This window comes from Buteo buteo, chromosome 2 (genome assembly GCF_964188355.1).
Source record: "Buteo buteo chromosome 2, bButBut1.hap1.1, whole genome shotgun sequence".
Classification (NCBI taxonomy): Eukaryota; Metazoa; Chordata; class Aves; order Accipitriformes; family Accipitridae; genus Buteo; species Buteo buteo.
In genome coordinates, this window is record NC_134172.1 from 19,596,743 (window position 1) to 19,607,563 (window position 10,821).

At 38.9% G+C, this 10,821-nt stretch overlaps 1 protein-coding gene across 7 annotated transcripts; it reads right to left on the reverse strand.

The window, feature by feature from the left end:
• Positions 1 to 3,130: 3,130 nt before the first annotated feature.
• Positions 3,131 to 10,814, reverse strand: THNSL1 (threonine synthase like 1). 7 transcript variants are annotated; one of them, XM_075047391.1, is made up of 3 exons: positions 8,687 to 9,189; positions 7,786 to 7,873; positions 3,131 to 7,317 (listed from the first exon to the last, which is right to left on the reverse strand). In XM_075047391.1, exon 3 carries the CDS (start codon positions 7,250 to 7,252, stop codon positions 5,030 to 5,032), a length of 2,223 nt encoding a protein of 740 aa, XP_074903492.1. In that variant the 5' UTR covers positions 7,253 to 7,317; positions 7,786 to 7,873; positions 8,687 to 9,189; the 3' UTR covers positions 3,131 to 5,029. The 7 variants fall into 7 exon arrangements, with proteins under 7 accessions (XP_074903492.1, XP_074903483.1, XP_074903510.1 ...); XM_075047418.1 differs by lacking the exons at positions 7,786 to 7,873; positions 8,687 to 9,189 and having other exon boundaries at positions 4,782 to 4,799; positions 5,834 to 5,895; positions 5,985 to 7,767; XM_075047382.1 differs by lacking the exons at positions 7,786 to 7,873; positions 8,687 to 9,189 and adding an exon at positions 10,752 to 10,814 and having other exon boundaries at positions 3,131 to 7,314.
• Positions 10,815 to 10,821: the final 7 nt, after the last annotated feature.

Genomic DNA, 10,821 nt, shown 5'->3' on the forward strand with positions numbered 1-10,821 from the left:
ACCAAGACTGATGTCTTGTAGATTGCTGCATTCTGAAAAATTGTTGAAAAAACAGCTTCCCAGTTCTGGTAAGCGTGCTGAGCACATTTGTGACTACTGTGAAAAAACACAGTAACATTTAAATCTTCCTCAAGCTGCTAATATATGTTCAGAATTAACTGCTTGTTCACAGTAATTCACTGAAATTAACTACTCATTTCTTATTGCTGTTTCAACCATTGAAGTAATTTTTAAGCCTGTGATCCTGAAATCATATTCCAAGTGAACCAAAGTTGCTCTGCAACTGTTAACAGACAACCAGCTCATCCCTCCACTGAACTAAGCATGAATAAGGAAGATTAAACTGTCAGAGATTTCCTTTTCCATATTAATTCCTCAGAATACAGACCTTCCATGCAGCACCAGACACGTCTGTGGTGCAACATAAACAGTGTTTAGACATTTGCTACTTTTGATGTGGGTTTATTTTTTTATACACACTTTCCTTACAGGATGATGCAACTTACCTCACATCTGTCAATCTCCGCAAAGTGAATTACTAGATCATTTACTATACACCTTTCAAGTAAGCACAGGACAGAACATGTCTTTCAAGATTTGAGAACATCAAATTCTGAAACCACTTCTTTTAGTGGATTTTCTTTATATCACATTGATAAGGATTTATGAACATATTTGCAAAGCAAGTGCTACAGAGTGGATCCTGCAGTATTTATTTAGAAAAAATATAGCGGATACAAATGACTAATGTATGTTTCAGGCATGCCAAACATGATATACGTAGCAACAATGTGTGTTGATGTCCTTGAAGAGCTAAGTTGACCCCTTGAAAAACAAGACTCTTCCCTTCAGAGTTTCATCTGCTAAAATATTCCATCACCTCAAAAACATAAATAGCAGTTCTTTCTAAACTGTAAGATACTAAGAAAACAGAATTATCTTCTGAAGTCATCCCTATCCACTCTATTCACCCTTTACCTCAAACCACTCTCTGTCACCCGAAGAAGCAGGACTGTGACTAAAGGCAAGTAATGAGCAGCTGTAATTCTGTACGCAAAACAAAGTATTTTTCATATAAACATTCTTATAATAAAAAGTGTAAATATAGACATTATAGTTGTCCTTACATTTGTTGCATTTGTCCTCAAGGTTTTTCATGTAGTATTAGTCTTCAGCAAAGATTTATCTATACAGAAGAATAATAGGTTAACTAAAGCTATGCTATTACTCCAGGTCAATAAAGCTAGTGGAAATGTGTATATATGCATGCTCACACCCTCTGTTAACCTGGCTTATATTGATTTAGACCCAACATCCTATCTTTAGACAAATAGGAGCAAACTGTGTACACACCACGCCTAAATGGCTTGAAGAATCCTGCTATCACAATGTAGATTTGCTTTTGTGTATCATTAGCACACCATTTTTACCTTAAGAATAGAAAATAGTGCACAACAACATTCAGTGTGCACAATGTCTGCTAACAACAAAAAAACGGCACTTGCGTCCACTCTTAATCATGAATTCCCTTTGAATCTTTCATAATACTGATAGTGGGGGAAAAAAAGTACAATAACAGTAGCACAATATTTGTTGAACCACAATATTTTACTGACTGACGTTGAGAAAAGCTGGACTGGGAAGGCAGAAGGATTGCTTTCCTCACTATCCTATGCCCCCCCCAGTCAACTATACTGAGTACACCGGAAATATTTTCTCTTCCATTCCTCCAGGCCCAGCAGGACAAGGCAAAACAGAATATTGTACGTTACAGCTACCGTAACACAGCATCAACACCTGGTCACAAATACTGTGCACATCCAGGATCACGACACTACTACAGCATTTTACAGTGCCCGTTACTAGAATCCACAAGCAGATGTGGAACACAAAAATAGTTCACTGAAGTTACAAGAAAGTCCAAAAGTTAATTCATTGTTTTTAAAAATGAGTAAATACTGTATTGTAAAAGCCTTTAGACATTCTGAGAAATGTACTAATACAATATGTGCTCTTTAACCACTGCCTTTATACACCCTAAGTCCAGACTGAAAGATCATAACTAAGTACAACTGCTCATTTTTTACTTATTCAATTCATATCAACTGCTATAATGGCTCATGTGATACGAAAATAGCAACTAGAAATTTTAATAATACTTTCTCCTTCAAACTAAGCTTGAGTTACTGTCATGAACTTTGAAATATTGATTGTTTGAGTCATGCCAAAATAAATTCTCTGCTAGTTTAGTTCTGACTGTTTTATCTAATAATGAGCTAACTCAAGGTAGGACATTGGCTTCTAGCCTAATCTTGTTTAGAATCTCAGCTTTTCTCTTTTAGGTACTTTCGATGAAAACAAGCTCTTCTTTGTAGATGTTTCTATACAGTAACAGCATGTGACAAATTGCCCTATGATGTCAAATGGCATTCGGCCCCAGGGAACCAGGTACTGCAGGATTTCCACAGAGTCCTTATGCTGAAACCAATTCCTGTTCCAGCAATTCAATCCAGGCAGTTGGGCTTGTTTGAGGTTTTTTGGTTTGGTTTTTTTGTTTGGTTGGTTGTTTTTTTTAAGATCTAAAATTCTGGTTTTGTAGTGAGCACATGCAGAGAAAGCATTACATTTTTTTCCACTTGGAACTACTGTGAGAATCAGACTGAAACATACAGAAACACAAGGTGGATGTGCACTTATCATCTACACAAGCAATGCTTCTTTTTTGGCAATATGCTTATGCAACATTTTCTTACAGAACATGGATTTTTTTTTTTTAATTACACATTTATGGTCTTTCTCACATTGTGTCTGCAAAATGACAAAAAATCCTCTGCCCTATGAGGAGAGACTGAATTGAGTTAGGTCTTTTCACCCTGGAGAAGAGGCTGCTCAGGGGGCACCTCATCAGTTTTCCAGTACTTAAGTGGTGGCTAGAAAGAGGACAGACACTCTGTCTTCACAAGGAACCACATGGAGATGACAAGAGGAAATGGGTACAAGTTGCACTGGGAGAAGTTTCATCTTGATATAACAAAGAAATTTTTCACAGTGAGAACAGTCAATCACTGGAGCAACCTCCCCAGGGATGTGATAGTCTCCATCGCTGGAGGTTTTTAAGACATGACTGGGCAGTGTGCTAGATAATCTCATCTAGGCTCCCTTTCCCATGAAAGGTTGGACCAGATGATTTGAGGTCCCTTCCAACCTGGGCTGTTCCATGATTCTATGAAAATAAAAAATTATTTTCCAAAGTTACTGCAGAAATAGTGAAGAAGGACTGAGCAGAGAAAAGAACTAGAAAGGTCCTAAAAAGGCATCCAAGAAGGGCAGAATCTAGAAAGCTATCGTGTCACACCTTTGTTATCAGCTACATTTCATTTTATTGTATAATGTATTCACTGCGGCAAATGCACATCATGCTTGGGTCTTTTACCTCACACTGGAAGAAATGACAATTCTTTAAAATAGTTTGTTAGATGGTGTCTTCTTCACCTCTGATGTGGTAAAAGTACAAGCAGACACACAGAGGAAGCTGGCAGATACGGCAACAGTTCAAAGCCCCAAATGAGTCCTGACATCTAGGAGATGTTGCCTCTTGAAGAAACAAAAAAATGTTAGCAATTACCACCTTTCTTGCCAATACTTTCCCTATTTGAATCCTGGTGGGAAGCACAACCTCCCATAGCTATAGGTCCTCACATCTGATGACTCTTAGCTCTTTACCTGTAACTGCATGCCATTCAAAACTTGTCAATATATCATTTTACCACTTCTCTCAGTGTGAAATGTAGTTATATTTTACGTCCTTGCTAAATATAATCTGTGGTTAGCAGAATACGTTTGTCCATAATCACATGATCTCCTAGGGCAACCTGCTCCATTTTTTTCTGACGCAAAAACCCAATAAAGAGCTGTCATTAGCAAAACCAGATTGCTAACATAGGTCTATTTTAGGTTACACAATGAATACCTCTGATGCCTATCACACTTTCCAGACACTGGAGTTCATCCTTCACTTTCCCTGACGAGATGCCAAGCACTTTGGGAAGCTTCTTTCTTATACCAATTCATGCAAAAAATAGAATGTCAAAGAAATTAATTTAAGCAAAATATGAAAACGGAAGTAATTAGAACAAGAAAGCTATATGACCTCAAAGATAAAAATTACATTCTAAAAACTCAGAATTACTAGAAATAAATGCAAACAAATGGTGAAGTTTGGTTCTTAAGGAGACTGCTGCTAATACTAGCAAATTTTCTATAGCATCAAAAAAAGATTCTGAAGTTGAAAGTTCAAATAGAAAAGATCTAGAAAAGAGACTACAACATACTGGAGGAAAAGTCATATCTCAAAAAAATCTTAAAAATATTGAATGAAGTATTCTATTTTACACAGGAAAATATCTGGGAGGGAAAAAAGCATGAAAAACAAAATGATCAGATTTTTTTTACATAAACGCTGGCCTCACAATACATAAAAAAATTACACAAGAAGATAACATACCATCAAATTGGAACAGTTCAAGGACTAACAATACAAGTATACTTCAATCTTTGTAGTGAAATCAACCCTCATTAGTAACATAAGAACATCATTACAATATCTTATTATGTTCTGGTGAAGTGAGTTAAAGTTTAACTAATCACCCACTGACCAAATGATCACATCATTCTTGCAACAAAACAAGAGCTATTAGTTTCAGAAAGGTCAGACTTCATTATCTTCCTCCTTCCATGGAGGATGCTTCAGGCTTGTGCCAAGGAAAGCCAACAGTACTGGTGTCTCTACTATGTATGACCTGCAAAAAAGTATTCCAGTCTTTTATACTCTCAATTCACAACCTTTCACCACTACTAGAAACCTCACATGTGTTACTTACAAATACTGTTGAAAATTTGACAACTGAGTATAAAACTGTGGACATTATGCTGTGGACTGGACACAGGCCAGGTGAATCATGACTTTATTAAAACATGCAGCTTGTTAAGAAGGTATTGCAATTGACACAGTGGATGACTGATCAGTTGCTCAGAAAACTTTCATGAAATGATTTTGAATTAAGGTTTCTATATGGGACATCAGCATACCCATATCAGCAGCACAGACCTGGTGATCCTCATTCCCCTTCTTTTTTAGAGTCTCTAATAGGCCCCAGTGGACTGGAGGCAGAGGGCTGTAAGAACTCAGCAAGTGAAGCTGACTTAATGGATTCTGGTTTATTTCTGCAATCCTCAAGGCCCTCAAGATAGCAGGTGCAAACTTAGAATAATGAGCTGTAGATGAAATAATAATTGGGCAAGTTCTATCTTGTAATCGATCTGCAACTACTTTAGCAACAGCTGTGTGTGTATCCAAAATATATCCTGTAGTACTGTATACAGAGTGAATGGCAGCTAGACAGTCCTCCTCAGAGCACCATCCAGCCACCAAGTCCTGCTGAAGCTTTTCAAGTAAATCTTTCTGTAGCTGGAAGTGGCCCTGATTTTCCAGCTGGTTATATAATTGTGTCACCAGTTGTCCATCCTCATTAGTAATCAGGTGCAAGTACCGCTCAAGATTGGAGGACTTCAAAATATCTACTGCTGGTGAAAAAGTGGGAATCAATTTTCTTCCCCTCAAATCATAAACACCTGTTCTTATGAAGTCAGTCAAAACATTGTTTTCATTGGAAGCACAGATACATTTTCTAATAGGAATTCCCATCATTTTAGCATATAAAGCAGCTAATATGTTGCCAAAGTTTCCTGTAGGAATGCAAACATCTACAGGGCTTCCAAAAGGAATAATATCTTGATGAACAAGATCAAGGTATGCAGAGGCATGATAAACTACCTGAGGAAGCAGTCGTGCCCAGTTTATGGAGTTTGCTGCGGCTAAAGCTGTTCCATATTCTACTGTAAGAAAGCCAGTATAATCAGAATTAGTAAAGATTTGCTTTATAGCTGTCTGGCAAAAATCAAAATCAGATTTGACACCTACTGACCAGGCATTTTCTTTCTGACAGCCAATCATCTGTGATTTTTGAATTGGGCTTACTCCATCCTCAGGAAAAAAATTCATCACAGCAATTCTCTGTTTGTCAGTGTCATGGAGACGACTAAAGCCATCTAGGACTGCACTCCCTGTGTCACCAGAAGTAGCTACCAGGACCAAGTAATTGCAGCTTCTGGGAATGCAGTATGCAAATATGTGTGGCACCATCTGTAATGCAAAATCTTTAAATGATGCTGTTGGTCCATGAAATAACTCAAGGAGAAACTGATTGCCTGCCAAATGCCTAACTGGGGCAATTTTAGAACAAGTAAAGTTTTCTCCATAAGCAGTTCCAATAATTTCTGCCAGCTTAGAAGCAGGAATATCAGAAGGATGTATGCAACTTTCTAGTATAACCTGGGCTCTTTCAATGTAAGTTGCTTCTATTAGGCTTTGCCATTCTCCAGCAGTGAATTTTGGAAGTCCTCTCTCAGGAACAAAGAGTCCTCCATCAGGGGCTAAGCCCTCAGTGACAACATCACTGAAATATTTATGAGAGTCTTTTTCCGTACTCCTTCCAGACCTACTAGACCTAGTTGAAATGAAAGTTTCCAGTTCCGAGTTTTGGTATCTCTTCACAGCATCAAGCACCTTTTCTGCTACAACCTCTGCTGCAATATCCCCTCCACAAAGAACACGGATGTCATACCACCTTTTGTAGAACTGCTTCCTAAACTGAAGTATGTCCTTGAGCGAAATACCAGGAGACAGGCCCACGATGCGATCCACTTTCATTGATTTCAGCCTACTCATAATGACTGTTGTGGGCACGTCCAGATATACAACTATTCCATTTTTCTTCACATGCTGCATGCCAGCAGCATGCATTGGATTGGACCCAGTAAGGGAAATGACACTTCCAGATGCTGAAAACTTCAACAGGGCTTTTCCTTCCTCCTCTAAAAATTGCTCATTACCAACATCCTGCAGTTTTTCCGACACACTCATATTCCAGGTTGTTTCAAGGACATTGTCATCTATATCTATGACGGGGCAATCTAGTTTCTGACCTACTATTCTCCCAATCGTTGTTTTCCCAGCACCCGGAGGTCCCATCAGGATAATATTTTTGTTTCCAACAAGAGAATGGCTTGAGAACCATGACTTCCATATCTGTGCAAACGTAGCAGGTCTTGAAAGCATCAGTTTTAAACACATGCTAGAAAGACTGTTTTGGGTTATTAGTCTTAAAGGCTGATACTGAACAATGTGAAACATCTTCTGATGGGTTGTTTTGTTGTTCTTTTTTTTTTTTCAAGCCAACTTGACAATCCACTTAACTGCTTCAAAAAGAAAAAAAAAAAACCAGTAATTAGTCCTTCAGCAAACATCTAGGAAAAAAACCCCTAAAGGATATGAAATTCAGAACAACAAGAATTCAAACATAAATGCAGTTATGACTTCATCAGTGCCAGGAAGACTCATTCCCCTCTCCTGCATAGTTCCAGTTGCTTCCACTAACAAATCCAACTTCAAACAGTCCATGTCCTCAGGGTAAATAAAGACCCTAACACTACAATACAATTTGCAAATAATAATTGGGTGTGAATTCCTATAAACAATAGTTTTTCCTTTAGTAGACTTATTTTTAAGTACACATTTACAAATAATGAAGATTAAATTATCTTCTTGCAATCAAAATGTTAATAAAATATGCATTTATCCCATCTTCCAAGACACCTTTGATTTTTTTATACTTTCTTTGTAAAAAAATAAAATGCAAGATCCACTTAAATACACAGAAAACGCACAGACTTGTGCAACAGCAAGGCTGGAAGAGTTGCACCCAATTCTCTTCTGAAGGGATGGCAAACCAAGCAAGTGATTTGTGAAGAACTCCTATAATGGAATTGTTTTGAGTGTAGTTTGTGTAAAGCAAGAGAGAAAACATGTCATGAAGGCACTCTACCCTCAAAAAAAAAAAAATCACTAGGAAAGTTGCATCTACAACAAAGATTAAGCAAGAAGCTCTCAACGTTGTATTTTGTTTGCTTAGAGAAATCAACACCAGTATCAGCATAAATTGCAGCACATGATTTGTGCATGACGTTTAGGGCAAAGGGGGAAGAACTTTCAAAATCTCCATAAAGTGGCAGGGCAGGGGGTGGTGGCGGAGAAATCAGCAGAAATTTGCACAGAAAATCCCTACAGAGTCATTTTTCATTTTAGGTAGGCAAATAAGTATCACCTTGTTATTTTTAATTTTTCATTATTCATGACTAAAAATGCTTAAAGAAAAGAAACACTTAACTTCCTTTTAGGAAATTAATTAAATTTTAGATGCAAAAATCCAATTCAGTGCTTGTTCATCAATTCTAAAAAAGTTATATATATAAAATAAAAATATATATTTGCAATATATATACAATCAGCATTTTTTTAAATTATTACTTTTAGCTGCTGTAGTATGCAATACAAAGAGACAGTTGACTAAGCTGCAAGTTATTTTTTTTTTTTCTCCTGGCACTGTAACACATAACCAAAATGGCAATCAGCAACTTCTGATAACTACATTTTAAAGACCCAAATCTAGCTGCTAGCACCCCAGCATTTGCTTTGCAATGTTTATTAAAATATTTTTGTTTATATACCAGTTATGTATTTCCCCACATTAATCATGACAGACTAAATAGAACAATTAAAGGAATTTACTACAGACTAAGTTTCCAAATCCTTCAGTTGTTCAGTGCCTTTTCTCTAGATGCTCTCCAGTCCAGACAGCCTTTTATCACTGTGAAGAGCAGAAGGTGGCCTGGAATTGCAGTAGAAGGCAGGTAAGCACCCAGTGGCAACTGCACCATCTTCCAAAGACCTACTTGTGATTAATCCATGTTTACAGCGGTCACACCAATCCTTTAAAGACCCTGCTATTCCCCATCAGAGTGCATATCAAATGACTCCAGAGAAACAGGTCACAAACTTCAAAAATGACACAGAAGCTCAAGTTTTGTAAGAGCAAACCACAAAAACAAAGACTCTTTGCTTCCAGGTGCTCCTTGCTCTAGATAGCCCTGTGTTCTTCAATCTGTCTTTTACACTCTACTTTCTTTACCAACTATTAGCATACGTTACAAAGTCAAAGTACTTCTGATAATTTAAATCTTTGCATTTGCGCACTTCTGCGTGGAGAGACGAGCTTGCAAACAGCAAGTCTCTGTGTTTGCATCCAGTGCTGTGACATGACGAACATGCTGTAATTACAAGGCACAGATCAGAGTAAAGATGGGCATATCATACTGTATCGTTTTTTCTCAATCCTTGTAAAGTATAAGGGAATCATCCTGTGTAGATGTAAATTTTTTGTAACAGTTATTAAAAAGAAAAAATCAATCTGTGAAGAGTAGGTGTAATATTCAGTATCATTATAAAGCTGTACTGCAATAGTAATGCACTGTATGTACATATTCACTATAGGGCCAGAAAGAGATCTTTGTATTAAACTGACAGATGTAAATCAGTTATATTCAGGATTTTAAAAAATTTAGAGACAATATTTTAGTGATTTTATTTCTTGAACATAAGAATCACTTCAAGTGTTATGTGTAAACTAAGCGAGTACAAACCATGCCAAGCATAGTGGCCTGCCCACCATGTCTAGTTGCACTACAAATTCACTTTGAGGTGCAGTCACTTGGTATGCCCTATACAGCTGCTGGATGTAACATCTGGACTGCGTTATGAATCTAGGCCATAGCCATTGTTTGAAATCAACTCAGTTAACCTTGTGCAAAAATTCACAGGGAATTCCTTTATTCAGCTACTCGGTTTGACCTATTCCAGTGTAATCCAATTTTGCACCCACATAAAGTACATGTACACAAAAGTCTGCAACCATTGAATGCAACCTGTTTCCTTGAAATAATTTTTTGTTCACTTGGCAAAACTTTACTGTAAAACCAGCTCAAATTAGACTTTATCGCTAGTAGAGTTTACCAGTCTAGTTAGAACACCAGGCCATCCAACTTTAGATATAAACCCCATGCCAAAAGGGTGGGGTTTTTTTGAAGCAGAGCTTACATCCGTGCCTCCAATGAAATTTTAAGTTTGGACAATACACCTTGACCCTTCACTTGGATGTCGACAGCACCTACATATCATTAGCAATTATCCACAATTTTAACAACCGCTGCCAATGACAAGAGTTCTAGTGAAAACTGGGCTTTGTTACTGGTGTAGACACAAAGTTTGCAACAACGTGACATGTGGTTAAAATTTGTGTTAACCAAACAAGGCAGTAGCAGTTTGCCACTGCCAAAGACCTCAAGGTAGGCCAAGACTGATAATTACCATTTTTCAAAATTGTTAACACAGGACAACTTCCATTTGACTTTTCTCAGAGCTTTCACACAGAAAAAAAAAAAATCCCAAAGAAAAACACTCAACCTTCTCGTGACCGTCCCACGGACCAAGATCCTGCAAAGGTTCCCGCCTCACCGCCGCGCTCCCGCCTCACCGTTTCGACGCCCCGAAGGTGTCAAAGCGCGGGCGGTAGGAGGGGGCCCGCCGGGCCGCGCCGCACCGGGGAAACGCGGCACCACAGAGACGGGTCAGCCGCGCCCGCCCCCCCCGGCCAGTGCAGCCCCGGGCTCCCACCTCCCCTCGGGAGCGGCGGACGGCGCCCGTGCCGTGCCGTGCCCTGCCCTGCCCCGCGCCCGTGGCTCGGCTCGGCTCGGCACGGCTCGGTTCCCCTCGCCCTCAGCGCAGCGCGCGCACGTACCGGCAGGGGCGGGGACAGCTGCCACAGGTACCGCGCGCCCCCCCCGCCTCACACATTCCCCCCACCCCCA